General features: G+C 37.2%; 1 protein-coding gene across 1 annotated transcript in view; it reads left to right on the forward strand.

The window, feature by feature from the left end:
* USH2A (usherin) overlaps nt 1-17,586 on the forward strand; it is a 398,473-nt gene that overhangs the window by 91,097 nt on the left and 289,790 nt on the right. Inside the window, exons 16-19 of the mRNA XM_075707636.1 lie at nt 2,201-2,695; nt 4,360-4,632; nt 6,133-6,290; nt 7,345-7,489. Coding sequence (XP_075563751.1) covers nt 2,201-2,695; nt 4,360-4,632; nt 6,133-6,290; nt 7,345-7,489 — 1,071 coding nt within the window. The remainder of the gene's footprint in view (nt 1-2,200; nt 2,696-4,359; nt 4,633-6,132; nt 6,291-7,344; nt 7,490-17,586) is intronic.

Below are 17,586 nucleotides of genomic sequence, written 5' to 3' on the forward strand. Positions count from 1 at the left end.
GTTTCAGAGCAGTATAGAATGCTCTTTCTTTTTTGTTGTAGATCATGTTCTAGCTCACTTGTTGGGTCTAGATCAGGTTCTATATATCATTCCAGGTCACTTGGTTCTAGATCAGGTTTCTAGCTCGCCTGTTGGTTCTAGATCGGGTTCTAGCTCGCCTGTTGGTTCTAGATCGGGTTCTAGCTCGCCTGTTGGTTCTAGATCGGGTTCTAGCTCGCCTGTTGGTTCCAGAGCTACCTAGTGCTTTTGTTCTAGCTCACATGTTGGTTCTCAGTTGGGTGCCAGGTTGCTCGCTGGGTTCAGAGCAGGAGCATGGGATGCTTGCTTGCTGGTTTCAGAGCAGTATAGAATGCTCTTTCTTTTTTGTTGTAGATCATGTTCTAGCTCACTTGTTGGGTCTAGATCAGGTTCTATATATCATTCTAGGTCACTTGGTTCCAAATCGGGTTCTAGCTGGCTTGTTGGTTCTAGAGCTGGGTCGGGGGCAAGGAGGGAGGTCCTATAATCTAGTTCAGGGGGTGCTCCTGTTTTGTCACCTGATGAGGATTTGTGGTCTTGCTGATGATGATAGTAGTCTTGCTGGGTGTTTTTTTTTCTTTTTTCTTTTCTTTTTTTTTTTTTTTTTGTGGCTCTTTTGAGTTGAAGGCCTAGAGGATAGGGATCCTATCATCCCATAAAGTGCAGCTCTCCCCAGTTTCTAGCATGCTGAGCAGTGCTGCCTCTGTAGCCGTTTCTTTCTCTGGAGACAAAATCAGAAACTGGACACATGGCAAGCTTCTACTTGCTGGTGTCCTTTACAGCAACAGTTTGCCACGCTCCTGCTCCAAGGATTCTAACACATGTCCAATTGGCTTTGGTACCCCACTCTTGCATCTAGAAGCACTTCAGCCAGGGAAGGTGTCTCCATGCAGCTCAGAAAGGGCGCAACAATTCTAGAGTACACTCAAGTACTTGCAACTGCAGTTGCGAATGGCATGCTAACCCAAAAGCTGAAAAAGAAACAGCTGAATCTCACCAGCAAGACTGAAATCTGCTGCATCACTTGCCTGCTCGCTTTTAATGCACAAGAATGTCGCAATAACCATTGCGGCTGCTGGTAGAGCTGTCCTGGCACCTTGTCTGAAGTACCAGGGTTTGAAAGGCATGAAGATGAGATTACCTGGTCTCTTTATTGCTGGACTCCAGCGATAAGTTTGTGATTGCTCTAGGTAGTTGACGCGCTGTAAGCAATTACTGGCCTGATACAGCTGCTTTTTTACTACAATGTCAAAGGTTGAATATCTAGCAATACTAATAATTTTGTGGTCCTTAAGTTGTACTCAGGGCTGGCTTGCCAGTGTAGATGTACAGACAGGACTTAGAAATAGCTGTGTCCTCTCCATTTGCTTTGAAAAAGTTTAAGAGTATCCATGTTCCGGCATGTAATATATTACTCGATGTTCGCTATTTCTTAAGGCAAAACAATGTATGGTGGTATGGTTGTAGGTAAATTCATACTGTGCTGTGATGATCAAAATGTGTAACTGCCTCTGGGATATACCCGGGAGCTATTCATGGTCATGGCTGCTAAAAAGCTATCTAGAGTAATGGGAAGTAGGGGGTGAGAAAGGTAAATATAGGCTTTAGATGTACCTTTTTAATAATTACTTGCACTTCTGTTTCACTTTTCATCCAAGATCAAATGCTTTGCAACTGAACTATTAGGCACTATTTTAAAAAACAGGAAGTGAAAGCACAAATAGGTGAAATATTTGGTCTTACACTATGAAATGAATCAAAAACAAAGGTGTGAAAATTTACAGAATAGTTTGGGTTTTTTCCTAAATTGGATCCACTAATATCGATGCTGATTTACATTTGGAATAATTATTTCCAAGCAAAGGAGGAATAAGAAGATAATTCTATTAATCTTGTTCATGCATAAAGCAGGAAATAGGAGAAATTCAGTGGAAAAAATATTTCTCTAGTGATGCCAGTGTGTGGTGGAAGATAATAAAGGGAAAAGGGGAGGGTTTTTTTCCCCTCTTAAAAAAAATAAGTTGAGAAGTTACAATGTTCATAATTATCTCAAGAAGAGCATGCAAACAGGCATAAATATCTTACCTCTTGGATTAGGGCTGGAAAGACTTTACGTATGCAAATTAAGATTATTTTTAATGTGTTGGACTGATAGAATTTTCTTCTCATCTGTTTGTTTTAGGTGTTCAGACCTTCACCGATACTGTGTTATCTCCATATACCTTCTATTCCTATTATGTGCAAGCCAGCAATGTTCATGGTTTTACAAGAAGTGCCTCAGTGACATATAGAACAAAATCTGGCACACCTACAGGAAGCTTGCATTTAAATCCCATCTTTCCTGTTAGTCACCACTCTGTTTTACTTTACTGGACAAGCCTCTCCAATGACTCTGGGCCCATAGAGAAATACGTTTTGACATGTACTAGCTTGGTTGATCTTCAGCCTTGTGGTCAGTATGAAGGCTTAAAAACTTCAACAATTATTTGGAATCTCATTCCATTTACAAAGTATGTTTTTTCTGTGCAAGCTTGTACTAGTGGAGGCTGCTTAAAGAGCCAGCCAGTAACAGTAATTACTGCACAAGCTCCTCCAGAAGGGCTACACCCACCGATGATAGAAAGCATCAGCTCTACAGAACTGGCTGTGGAATGGTCACCACCTGAGAAACCAAATGGTAGGACATTGTGTTTACTTTCGTAAGTCAAAGATTTTGCAAAGAAAAGGCAGCCTTTTCTCAAATCTGGTTAGAATATCCTTATCCATGTGACATAAACTGGGAATGAAGTAAGGCATTGTCTTAATTTGCTTGTCTGCCACTAAATGTATCCTCAGAGTCTGTGTTTTATTCTTTTGGAGTCCAGAACTCCAACTGAATATGCTGGGTCTGGGATTTAGCCTTTAGTGGCATCTGTTGCAGCAAAAATCACATTTATAATTAAACATTTACAGTAAAATTAATTTTTTTCCTAATTTGCCAGATCACCTAGTTCAGACAGATGTAGTGATATTGCCTTACAAAGAATAAACAAACAGATAACGGTTACAGGGAAGAAAAAAAAAAAATCTAAGAATTAACAGAGAAGTCTGTTTTTAAAACCATCCGTCATGTGTAGTAACTAATTCTATTACCAGTATAACTTTGTTAGGGATTAGGCAATTGCCAAGAGTTGCTGGTCTAACTTGCGTAATAATATTTTAGGGTTTTGAAACTGAGAACGCAGCTGTTGTAGGATACTTTTTGTGATGCCACAGGTTTTACTGGTAAACACTTTATCTTTCAGTGTATGTGTAATGGAGCTTTGTGCACTTGCACTTACATGCACAAGTATTTGTGCATGCAAAAACAAGCATTTTGATCTATTCACAAAATGGGCATCTGAGTATGGGGAGCTCAGCTTCCTCTTTGAACATCTTATTTGCTAGCTATTACCAGATTAGACAGGAAGAATGCCTGCACAAGAATGCTTGTATGTATTTAGAGGGGCAGTTCATGATACTTGCTGTTAGTACTTGTCCCTCAATCTGTAGCATATACTCTTCATAGTTTAGTTCATAGCCATTACATGCATGTAATTGCCAGCACAGGCAGATTTAAGCAATGCTCTTGTATTTCTTTTGATGTGTGGTCAGATTTCCTGGTCTTTCCAAAGACAAAGAGAGAAGCTTTTTCTCCCTAGCCACATCTCCAGTTCTGTGCACGAGTACAGCCCCAAATATATATATTATATGGTAATTAACTATCTCCTGGCTTAGCTATGTCTCTCATCTTTTCATTTGGGAAATCTCCAGTCAGCTTTCTTACACTCTGTTCCTACAGTTAAACTGCTTCCATGATCCAAACTAGATCATGTATCACTTCATACCACAATATCGAAGGTTTTTGTTTTGTTTTTTTTCCCCCAAAAATGGTGAGACCTTCCTGCGTACATAATAGGTTTATGCTGGTGGAAAACTGACACACACATATCTCCTATCCAGTAGTATGTTCTAAAAGGTTAGCATTAAACTGTCACTCAAGTGACTGAAGTACTTTCCAGTAACATTTGATTAGAACGTTAGGATGTTGTCTTCCAATGAGGATGGAAGAACTCATACTGTAATTCAGCCATTTGTTTTCAAATCCCAAAATTGCATGGAGGGGAAAATAAACAGTGTAATGCAAAAAATGCCAAAGTGAGCATTTAGATGAAAATAGCAGAAATGAGGAAAACTTTTTATGCTATATTTTCTATGATATTGATTGATTGTTAGCTTATTAAATATATTGGTGTTGGTATTTTAGTAGAACTCTAGAAATCATTTAAATGCACTAATTTTTCTGTCTCGCTTTTTTTCTAGGCATAATTATAAGGTATGAACTTTACATGAGAAAAAAATTAAAACCAGCTGGGAACTTCCTTCCTCCTGAAATTCGTATTTTCCAAAGCAGTGGATGGCTCAGTCCTCAACCAGTTATGGAGTCTCCTAATGAAAATGCCCTGGCTCCACCGCAGGCTGGTACCATAGTCACTGATCTGGAGCCATTCACAGAGTATGAATTTTATGTGCTAGCAGTAAACATGGCAGGTAGCATATCTTCAGACTGGATATCAGGACGAACAGGAGAGGCTGGTAAATATTGGCTTGATTTTTTTTTTTTTTTTTGATACAAACAAAAGGAAAAACTAAATTAGAACACATTCTTAATTTTTTTTTTTCCCAATAAAATGTGGCTAGAGATGATTCAAACAGGGACAAATTCTCATTTTTTAACTGATTAAAGATAGGTCAGATTATCTCAGGGCATGTTAAGCGAAAACATTTTCTTCACCATAAAATCATATTGTTGAAGAAAATAATCCCTGTCAATTAAACCAAAATTTCAAAACTGTAAGATTGCAGAATCTACCAAGTGGTGTTTGAATTCTCCGCTATTTTCCCAGTTGTTATTTATATGTTCTTTAAAGGGAGAAAACATGAAAAAAGATTGGTTTTGTCACAAATGTATTAACAGTTGGTGTGAATTGGGAATATTGTCCAAGAAGGTACGTATATTCAGAAAGAACGTTCAAATGAGTTTTCCTGAACTAAGGCTTTGACTGTTTAGAACACAATTTTTTGGAAGAACTTGAGGGTTACCTTTTCAGAATTATAGTGCTTGAAACTTATTGTATGCTTTTATGGAGGCCAAGTGTCATAATACAGACCATTTTTTTTCAGAAGTTTAATCAGTTCACAATGGCTCTCATTATGACCCTTCTGTTCAGATTTTCAAAAGGGATTGCCACTTGACATATTTGAAATAACAGCTATTTATTTCAGTGCTTTCATAAGAAATCTAAGTTTTTTAGGCTGATAGAGCCTATGTTTTGCAGTCAAACATCTCTGTTACATTACTGGTGCTTTTGTTTGCTGTTAGCTTGAAAATCATGTCCTCAGTCATTTGTTCCTGCAAAACAGCAGGCTAAACTAATTCCCCTTTCAAAATGAGTCTTTGTGCTTATCTGTTCTTAAATACTATATGTTATAAAAGTGTTAAATTATATTTGGGAAGAGGTCCATTAGTGTGGTTGTTTGTACGTCGCAGAAGTGCTATGAGTTGGTATCCTATTATTACAGAGTAATCAGGTGGGGATTTAACTGCAGTGCAAACAATCCTTTTACAGATTTACTATGGAAGACAGGGGAACTGTTTTGTACGAAGTGAGAGACATGTTAATTTCAAACTGGCCTAGCAAACAAAATTGCTTTTAAGATGCTGAAGTATTGAACACTTTTTGCTTTTATCAGTTTTTTCCCAGGTTGCATGAAGTTTTTCTTCAAGACTTTTTCATTTGTATATACTTTCCCACCTGCTACAAGGGTTAGGACTTTAGTGCTGATTAGTATTTCTTTGAAGACATAGGCAGAGTTTTATTCTGCATTCATGGCCAGAGTAGAAAACAGGAGAATGATGGGTGAGGTACTTCTTATGTGCTGTCAAAATAATCTGAAAATGCCAGTAAGGCTTGAAAATAAGGTTAAAAAAGAAAAGACTGTCTGCATTGGTGTTTTACAAATACAGTGAGAAAGCTTGCATTACACACATTGCTTACATATTTTATGAATGTTATTGTATTAATTTGATTTTAGCTCCAGTGTTCATGCCGTCTCCATCAGTGTTCCCTCTTTCACCATATTCCCTCAACGTGTCATGGGAAAAACCTGAAGATAATTTAGCAAGAGGAGAAGTGATGGGATACAGCATCAGTGTGATGACGGAACAAAGGTTCTTGCCACCATTTTCCCAGGTATTATTGTTAGGGATGAGATTGAGCAACAGCATTTAAATTGCCTTGATCTTTGTATGTTCTGATTATGTATTATTGCTATATTTCCTGATATGCTTAAAGCCATGTTGTTTTGTAGGAATCTGCATTTTCATTAAAAGGTACCTGTCTGGCTTCCAGGATAACGGACAACTCTTTGAAGTGGGGAAACCTAAAATAGCAGAAACCCAACTTTATAAAGTCTAATATGTGATTTTTAAAATACTGGTGTAATTTTTGAGTGACTGGGTTTGGCAAACAAATACCATGGCAGTAGTAGTAAGCTAAAAGCTTAGGAATGAGCAAAGAAACGTGATAGGTAATCAGAATGTGGGAGTGCATGTAGTGCTCTGACACTGTATTTCTTGTTTCAGAGATGACTTGGTCTTTCAGTGGTACCACAGATATTTATTTGTCTATGAAGTGGGGATACTATTGCTCCTAGGGCTGTTGTAACAATGCATACATGTAAATTGCTTCTTGTCACAGGCTTGCAAGATTTTTCATCTAAATAAACATCTGGTAAAGAAGTTATCTAAAATACAACAGTTGTTCAGTTCCACTCTCTCTGATAGCTTAAAGTAATGTTAAAGTAAAGCAGATTCAAATATCTGTCGGTATTAGTTATTCTGCTGCCTCCTAATGCCTGCTAATCATGTCACTCATTCAATGGTGGTCAGATTTCACTGCTTAATAGTGTCATCTTCGTCATCTGGATTGTAGCTGCACTGTTTGTAGTGATAACTGCACCACCACACAGTTTTATGAGGCAATAACTTTGTTTCCTCATATATCCACTCAGGAACTGGCTTATTACCTCATAAAGCAGTGTGATGGGAAGTATTATCATCTAAATCCTAGGTTGTTCAGATTCTCCAAAATGATCCTCTCCCTCAGTTGGTCTTTGCAGGCTTTCCCACATTTAAATGAAGGAATCTGCAAATTCAGAGGCAAGTTTCTTATTAGTGAACATGCCATCAGTTAATAGGAATGAAAATATTATTAACCAACTGTCATCTTCCAATCTGCTTTGCAGGTTTTGCATATAGCTGAGGCTCATGAGCTATCCTATGTAGTGACGGGATTAAAACCTTACAGGACGTACAACTTCACTGTTACCCTCTGCAATCAAATTGGTTGTGTAACCAGTGAGCCAGGCAAGGGGCAAACCTTGGCAGCTGGTAAGGAAACAATCTGTATCAAAGTGCAAAGCTGACACACAGTTTACTAATGAATACCATTAAGATGATCATAGTTTGATGCACAGTGACAGGGGTAGGTGTTGTATTAATACAAAGTGACTTGCTTAATTATTATTTGTTTATCTTGACAGATTAAAACCAAAATGTTTTCAATGAAGGTTTAAGGTACACTATTATGACAATAGGATTTGTGTACTGCTCTCTCCATTGCAAGTTATGGATATATGTATTTTTGTTCCTGTTTAAATAAACAGTAACTGTACATAAATGTAGTTGAATCCATTCATTCAGTTTTGATGCTGAGGAGTTGTTAGTTTGTTGGTGGGGTTTTTCAGTGTGTGTGTTGTGTTCGCATGATAGGGCACGTGAAATGCACATGCTGTGCCAATGCCTTGCTTAACCCATGAAAAGGGAGTTGCATGGTTTTTGAATTAAACTCTAACACAAGTACATAGAGTATTTGTGTGTCTAAATAAGAAGCAACATACATGCTTTGGGTCTGGTCTTTTGAAAATGCTTGTTTATTTAGCCCCTAAGATTTATGAGATTTTGCTTTATAGATATGTATACTCACGCGTTCCTACGGAAACAATGCTTAAGAAACTGCATATATGTGCCTGTGCACCTTAATAAATTTTCAGTCTTTGAGTTAATTTCAACCACATATGGTGGGGACTTCAAAGGTACTAACCTCCTACAAATTTAGGAGAAAATAAGCATCAGTACAGAACAGAGATGGGAAAAGCCTGTATTGTACTTTGAAGAAAATACTGGCATGAGCTCCCTTCTTAGACATCAGAGGATCAAGAGGGTTTTGAGAAAGAAATTGTTAGGAAAATCAGCTTCACAAGTCTCTTTATTCATGGAACAAGGTAGTCAGTACAGCTCTTCTATACTATAAATATAAGTTCAAAATCCATGCTATGTGACATAGTGGTGGTCACCTGCAGAGAGCTGACTACTTAGCATTGTGGTTTTCTTTTGTGTAGGCATTAAAACACATTAATTGCTTTCACAATATTAGCATTTTCAGTTAAGCAATTAGTGGTGATGTAATATGGATGTTGTGATGATGATCTTTGAAATTACCTCTGTTATGTAATTTGGTCTCCCATAGGAAAAAAAACTTGAAAATTTCTCTTGTGCAGAATGTATTCCTGGGCTGTATTTGATTTGCCTAAATTCCACCAAGGCTCCTCTGTGTAATCAATGAAGAGATACAGGAGCTTCCAGACAGAGGCTAAGGAGTTGCCCAGAGCCACTAAATAGGAAGCTTAGTTACATGAACTGAAGTGGAATTTAAGCTGTTTGGATATTACCTCTACTCTGTCCTCTGTTCTTCATCTATTTATTTAATTGCCTTTCCACTTGTTCTCAAGAGGAAGATAGATGATTTGTTCCTTGATTCACCGTGTTGTCTTTGTGTTTCAGTGGGCAAAGATTTTTCTGTCATCTTCTCTCTTGCTAAATTGCTGATTTCAAAATTTATTTTTATTCCTTATACTGCCACCTCTTAAAGTTTCAAGCTGGCCATCTACAGAGCCTCCTACTTGTATGAGTATGACTTTATCCCATACCACACAGCTGTGCAAGGAACAGTGTTTCAGTCTGTGCCAATAACCATGGAAACAAATATGGCCTAAGCAGCACACCTTATTGCTACAAATTATCCAACTTTGCATTTATACATTTATTAAAAGATTCAGAAACAATAGCTCAGTTATTCTTGACAGCTTGTTTATTGACCATCTCCTCCCTGGTTGTGTTAATACTTAGAGACCTATCACATTAATGAAGACAGGAGAATACAAAATAGAGTAAGAGACATGTCCCCATTTATTAGCTGTTTTGCAGTGTAGCCTTTTCCTGCTTACTGTTGTAAGTCTTGAAAGCAATGAATCAGTCCTGTATTGGGTTCCTTTTACGTTTTTAAAGCATGTTAATACAATGTTTTAAATTTTGACAAACTAAAGAGTAAAACACTTAAATTTTGCACGCAATTTTATCTTCCACCATTCACTTTTTTCATTTCTGGAGAAACTTGCTTAATAATCTCTATTTTTTTGTGTGTGCACGTTCCATTTTGTGAAGTTCGGTAAAACTCTGTTTCCAAAGAAAATGTAAAAGACACACTACTTATGTGATGACTTTTAGATCAAAATGAGTTCAAACTTGGAACAAAGTTAGGAGAAACCAGTCCCTGTCATTTGTAAAAATAGATGATCAAGTCTTAGTCCATTAATACCCTTTTGTGTCATTGAATGGTGCAAAATGAAATTAAATTGCCTTTCTAGGACTGTTGAGGAGTTCTGTCTCGTGAAGGAATGTCTTCCTGGCACAGAGACAGCCTCTGTGGCTGGATGCCAGTCCCCTTCCATGCCCTGGCAAAGGGAGCTTTTTGGAGGAAGTCTCAACTGGAATGTGCTCCAGCATGATGGTTCCCTTGCATTGTAACACAATCCAGGAGCTTTGAATTGTGTTCCAAGTTGGGCTAGAGGTTATACTAAATTAGACTAATTCTTCTCCTCTGACCCTGAGGAGGATAATGGAAAACCATCTCCACTCCTTTCATGTGTGGAATATACAGACGTATCACGTGGAGCATTTAAATCAGTGGGTACCTTGATGACTGTGATTTTGGCATGTCCAACTGATGTATATTAGCAAGGAGCTTCCTTTTGGAATTGCCAGTGTCTTCTAAAATTTGCCACTAGAAGTCTCAAGTAATTTTTACGCTTTGTTCATATCCATTAGGTTAATTTAAAGACTAGCCACACAAAAAGATACTCTTCAAAATCTATCATTCTTCTTTTTCTCTGGCAACAAGGGTTGCAACCATGGCGTGAAATGATTAGGAACAACAATGCTGAGGAAGAAAATGAAGAGATTTTGAGAGAGGATTTAAAAGACAAAGAAAAGAGACTTCTGCAGTCAGGGGCAGAATTTAGGGGTAAGACCTAAGGGAGCAGAAGCATCAGAAACAGTCTGCTGATCTTTTGATGAGAAGTCTTTTGGACTATAACTTAAAATTGGTTACAATAATCCAGAAGCAAACATAACAAGTAGATCCCTTCTAGCCTGGTTCAGTATAGGCATCTGTACCAGGGATATCTCCTGAGTAGCTTTGCAGGAGGAGAGTGAAAGAAAACTAAAATTGGCCATATGTCCTTGCGTCTGCCAGACTGGCAAAAAATCTCCTCCTCACCAATATATACACCCACAATGTTTGTAAACGGTAATAAAAGACAACAATTGAGCCAGACGAATGTGAGGAGAGTGAGTGAGGGAGCAAACAAAATAGAATTAATAAGAATTGAGTTATTTTTATTAAAAAGCTGAGTGAAAGCTGTCACAAATGCATGTGAAACCAGGAAGAAGAATAGGCGTGATAAACAAAAGAACTTGCACAGGTATCCCTGATGCATGACCAGCTCTGAGAATGGTAAAAAGTGTTGGAAGATCAATATTACGTGGTAATGCAGTTTTGGGATGAAAGATCAAAGCAAGCATGTCAAGGTAATGGAAGAAGAGAATTAACCTGTGTCTGTTAGGGAGGTGATTCTGCCTCTCTGCTCTTGTGAGACCTCACCCGGTGTCCTGTGTCCAGCTCTGGGGCCCTCAGCACAAGAAGGACATGGACCTGCTGGAGCGAGTCCAGAAGAGGGCCACAAAAATGATCCGAGGGCTGGAGCACCTCTCCTACGAGGACAAGCTGAGAGAGCTGGAGTTGTTCAGCCTAGAGAAGAGAAGGCTGCAGGGACACCTTATTGCAGCCTTCCACTACTTAAAGGGGGCCTATAGGAAGGATGGGGGCAATCTTTTTAGCGAGGCCTGTTGTGACAGAACAAGGAATAATGGATTTAAACTAAAGAAGAATAGATTTAGATTAGACATAAGGAAGAAATTTTTTACAACGAGGGTGGTGAAGCACTGGAACGGGTTGCCCAGAGAGGTAGTGGAGGCCCCATCCCTGGCAACATTCAAGGCCAGGTTGGACGGGGCTCTGAGCAACCTGATCTGGTTAAAGCTGTCCCTGCTCACTGCAGGGGGGTTGGGCTAGATGACCTCTAAAGGTCCCTTCCAACCCAAAGCATCCTATGAGTCTATGTTACTCGAAGGGAAGGTGACTGGACAGAAATAGAACCTCAATTTGGTAAGTTCAGATACAAGTACACAGATAGTTGGCTTTTAAAGACTCATGTAATTAAAAAGTGTTTCATACTTTTTCGATCAGTATTTTAAATGGCATACTAAGGATGCGCATTCCACAATCCGTGTGGTATTTTAAATACGCTTTATGCACTGCAATACTGTGCACATGGTATTGAAAGCCTTGGATGATAGATGAGGAAAGTTAATTTTTAATACTTTGTTTGAAACTTTGAAATCCAATTGGAGCTTCATTATTGTCTTTGCTACCCCAAGATCATCAAGTGGAACTTCATGCATGTAACTGAAAGCAATACTGGACAGTAATTACAAGTTTTTCATCTCAATAGCTAGAGCCACATTTTACTTTATTCCATTCTCCAGGTTGTCCTGAGTTCAAATTCATGTTTATTTTTGAGAATGGCATTGAGCTTGTTATTGTTACCAGGTCTTAGGCTATTTTTTTTGTTTTCAAAAGTGCTTTTTGCTCTGTGGCTTTATCTTGCATAGGATTCTGAGCTGGTACCTTGGAATTTATAGAACTGTACTAACTGGTACCAGGGAAGGACCTGGTCCCTTAAAAGTGATTTTTTGACAATATATTTGCATAGAATTTTTAATTACTTGCATTATTCTTTGCAGTGTCTACCAAGACAAACCATGCATGTTTTCCACATTTTTCAGTCAGGCAGAGAAGCATTTTTTTTTTTTTTCCCCAGCAACTTCTGACATTTCAACAGGAGAGAATTAGCCATGTGAGTGCTTGGACAAGTACAATTGCTTATCCTATCCCCCTCAAATCAGATAGTCAAAGGGTGCCTTAAACAATCTATACAGCTATGTTTCATTAACTACTGTGTGACTGAGCTTATTTCTTGTAATTAAGTTCGTCTTTCCTTTGCCCTTCTTAATTTTTTTTTTTTTTAAACTTCATTTAAAAAGCATTTTTAAGAGGCACCAAAGTATGGCTTTGTGATTACTGCCATTTACCCCAGCACATTGTATTCCTGATCCTTTGCTTTTGATGGCAATTACAGGGTTCAGAAGCTAATTTGTAGAAGATATTCTTCCAGCACCAGCTGCATCTGGCTTCTTGGCAGACTTCTCAAGCAGTTGTATTGGTGGCTTTGGAGTTGCCTCTGGGTTTGCTGGGGTAATGATGCTGATGGGCTTTCTGGGCTGTCTTACACTCCTTGATGTCATTTTCTTTTTGATTACCCTTTTAATCTGAGTAATTTGTCCATTTTTTCCATTCATGAATAAGGTCCGGTGCAAGCCCTTTTCAAAAGCCTCAACCAATTTGTCTTGGCAATACAGCATTTGTTTATGCCTGTCATAGACTACTTTTCTACAAAATGCTATGCCTCAATTTTAAAATCACAAATACCCATTAAACAGGTAATAAGTAATGTATATTTTCCTTTGTTACAGAAGAGAAATACGAGGGCCATTTGCTGCTGGTCTGAAAACACAGATTGTTTTGCATGCATGTACATAAGTCTCTTCATCGTGAATAGGACCCAAAGTGATTAAACAAGCACTCTTAATATGTTAATTTATAATTTTAATTACAACAATCTTGTATATATAGTCATTAGTGAATACTAATATAAATATTTTTCTACCTTTTTATTCATAATGCATAAACCAATCATCCAGTTACTTCTCGGCAGTTGCCTGTTTCCGTTTCATAATACAATCTTTGTTCTTAGTTATGAATGCATTTTGTTCATTCCTGTCTTGAATAATCCCTCATTAAGCTAGTCACTTTCTGCTCCATGCTAAAAAGGAAAAATTATCATGCAAATGTGGCATGCCATATTAAAAAGCACATTACCAAACACTTTTGTTGCTGTCCTTCAATTAGTTTCCCTTCTTTGAATTTAATTTCATTTGTTGTTAAACTACTGACTTGATGTATGGACTCATGAATTTGAGGCTGCTGCCAAGAATGTAGCAGGAAAAAAAATCAAAGCCTCTTCAGAAAGCTGCAGAGGCAAAGCTGAAATGAATTTGCTTCACCTTTGACAAGAACACTTGAGCAGCATTGGAATCCTCTGATGATTCAGCTTGGCTAATTATCCAATTATTTATTTCAAGAATAAAGACACTGTTTTACAATTAGAAAAGTGTAAAGTAATCTGAGGAATTTCGTAATGACAGATAACTTAAGTAACTTCTGAGATAAATAGTATCTGCTCAAACTTGTCTTGCCAAGTGTTCAAGCTGTAGTTAAACTGCTCTTTGAGTTTCAGGAAATTACTAGGGACTCAAAAGTTATTTGTTTCTTCTCCCCTATGAACCACATATTATACCTCAGAAAATAGCTTGGTTTGTTCTTTTCCCTCTGTGTCAAATTTGCACGGTTTTTAAGCTATGTTTAAGTTGCATTCCTCTTGATTAAAAGCTTTTGGTTCAAAGCAATACTTTTTAATTGCCTAATGATATAAGTCAGTTCTTAGGAAAGAACCGTGCATTTAGGAGTTCATTTGCAATATAACTGAAAAATTCATTGCATGGCAGTAAAACAATTTACTGTTAATTACAAGGAGAAGAATTTGCTGTACCATGCTCACAGATTGCCATGAATCATGCAGCACTCCTAGAGATTTATAACAGATGTGTAAGTGGGATGAATTAGCAGGGTTTAATAACAGAGACACAAATCATGCAGACTTCAAGGAGCTTTAATTGATATACTAGAATGTGACGGGCATGAATCACTCAGCCATTCAACAGCACTGTAACATATGGTCAGCTCAATATGCTGCATCTTAAATCGGTTGGTGAGTCGTTGGTTGTCCCATATGGTGGAAGCAATATATTTTTCATGATTTTTAAAAAATACTGTGTATTACATCTATTTTTAAAGGAATATGATTGTAACATACCCGTGTTATTAAATTTCTTTTGATGTCCATTATGGGTAGTGTTTATTCTTTTGGGGGGAAGAGTCCAAAATGGACTCTAAAGAATCTTCTAAAAAAATCAAAATACTGTCAGAAGATATAAGTATTGTTTCTGGACTCATTTACTGTTGAAATGACTGATACTGTTGTGAAGCACAGAGAAAGAAAAGATCATACCAGAAATGCTATGGCAATCTCAGGGTCCTCTGGACTAATAACTTGTAGCAAAAATGAAATGCAGGATCAGTAGTGAGGGATGTAATTTTACCTGCAAGATAAACTCCACAATGAAGAAAAAAACCCAAACACATCTTCAAGTTTTTGTCCTCAAATTTGTCAAATATTTCTGTTTTAATTTGTATGCACACATTTTGAATTCAACTGAACAATAATGAAAAAATGTATACTTTTTTGTTACTGTTACCTTCCTGAACTATTCAGTGTGGCTAATTGAAGGCTTCTGTGGAAGGGTACGCAAATATCTACCTACGGTATGCTGAGCAGTAGTTATTCAAACATATGTAAGCCTGTTAAATTTAGCCACAGCGTAAATATGTTATTCCTGGGACAAGAATCTGGCAGAGTATGGAAAAGCTTTAGCAGTTGTATTAGTAAACCTGACAGACTTGAGAAAGGAGTATTGTATCCTTAGAACCGTGGCTGCCAGAATTTAATGTCAACAATTAAAATTTATTTTGATCCTTACCTAGTGTTTATTACTGTTTGTATACACAACAGACCTTACTAATACAGAGATGCACTATTAGATGGAATTACCATCTGTTCAGAGCGAAATGCTGGCATCTGTCTTTGGGTCTAAAACTAAAATGATATTATTTCAAACAAAACAAAATTAACTGCTCTTTACTTACCAACTTCATTTTTGTGTACATGTGTGTGCATACACACATGGGAAAGGCTTATTTGTAATGACCTGTGTAGCAACATCTATATTTAGATATATGACTTCAACATAAGCTGTATGGACCATCTGTCTTTATTGGTCTTTTTTGTGCCCTCTGCTACACAATGGCATGCAGCAATCATGGGCTTTTAAATACTGTTTTAGCTTTATAATATATTAAATATGTATTATATAGCAAGACATTAAAACTACATAATTAAAATACACAAAATGTGACTTTGAATCCACTAAAATGTAGTATGCTCATTATTTTGACAGATGTGTCTTAACAGAACGTGACTAAAAAAAAATTAAATAGGTAAAATTATAGTCGATTCATCTTTCAGAAAGTAGCTACAGGTACCACAGTGACACCTTTAGGAAAATATATACTGTATCTTTTTGTCTTGAATATTTCTAATTTCAGCATTTAGTACCCTGCTGGGCTAGTGCTACAGATTTATTTTCAGACCTGTCTGTTCCTGTGCAGAGTTTGGTTTTCTGGTTTGGTTTTTTTTTTTAAAAAAAAAACTTATGTAACCTATTATGTACAGTCTTCCACTGTCTTGATGCACAAGAATTCTCAAGCATCAATGAGCCTGTAGTTTAAATACTAACGTTATAGCAAGGATGTTACTTTCTGAAAGGGTAGGCTTCTGTTCCATATATCACAAAATAATAAATTGTGTCATGCCAGTGTTTAATGCGTGTACACAGTGCATTAACTGTAACTGTAGTACATTTATTTGTGCTAGAGGAGACTTGAAAATGATTAAAAAATCAATACTTCCCTGTCAGAGAAGCAAGTGTTACGATGCATTTAAGTAGTTAATTGCATAAGCCTCATAAAAGCTTCAGGTTTGGGTATCAGAGATGCCATAATTATGGTCCAAGTAACTGCCGTTTATTAATACTAGACTTTAAAGGAAGATGTAGTTATTGTAATGAGGTTTGGTTAGCTGGGTTTTTTTAGAAATAATGAATTTTAGCATTTCTGTTTTACCATCAGTAAGCTGAACTGGAGGGCTCAACCTCTTATGTTAGCATTTAAAATGCTGACGTACAGTAGTTCTGTCCAAAGGTGAAGTTTTGATTGTTAAGCCATGTTTTCTATTTAAACCTGTGCATTAATACCACAATTCATTAGTGCTGTGCCCTACTTATGCAGGAAAGCTTATGACCTCATACTGCATTACTTCAATTTTGACATTGTAAATTTCTACCATAGTGTGAGATACTAATTAGATTGTGAAGTCATAAATGATGCCTAAGCAGGAATTTACAGCACATAGTGTCATTGGCAGTTTCCCAGTTCCCCCACTCCCTGCTTTCTCCAAGAAGCATATTTATTAAGTTAGAGGGGAGCAAAGAAGAAGAAAGAGAAAAAAAAAAAAAGTAGCAACATGTTACAGGCAAATAGGAAAAATGAAAAATATGTTAATGATCTTGGAAATGTGTGAATGTTTAAAAGGATGTTATTAATTCATTCTAAATGAAGCAATCTCTCCTTCTTTAAAGAACTCACACTATGTACAATGCTGTGCTGTGAAGTAATATGTCAGATTTCAAAGGCCCATATTTTAATTCAGGTTTTATTGTTCTTGAAAGGCGTTTACTGCTCTTTACTATGTCATTATGGGAACAAGTAATTTTTACAAGTTGTCATTGTATTTCACTTCCTGGGTACAAATGAAGTTTCTGTTGTTAAATCCTTTTCTTTATCAGGGAAAGAAGGGAAAGAGAAAAAGGCAGGGTAAGAGGGATACAGATTCTATAGGTAGTAGAGTGGTGGTGGTGTTCTCCAGATGATGCCTTCTATTGTTTTGGTGATGGTCCATTCCTTTTGCACCTGTATGGCCATCATGCCATTATCCAAACAGGTCATGCTGCCCTCCAGTGGCTTACTGTACAGTATTTAAAAAAAGAAGAAAAAAAAATCATAACTCTGCTGTAGAGTGACCAACACTATCAGTATGTAAAAGAATATCAGAGTATTGGTTCTAATGGGAGGAGGATCATTGTAATAACATAAAACTGTCTTATGCTGATACCTTTGTGGAAACAATCTTGTATGGAGTCTTACTGTGCACCAGTGTGGAGAAAAGTGAGGATCA

This window comes from Pelecanus crispus, chromosome 3, assembly GCF_030463565.1.
Source record: "Pelecanus crispus isolate bPelCri1 chromosome 3, bPelCri1.pri, whole genome shotgun sequence".
Lineage (NCBI taxonomy): Eukaryota > Metazoa > Chordata > Aves > Pelecaniformes > Pelecanidae > Pelecanus > Pelecanus crispus.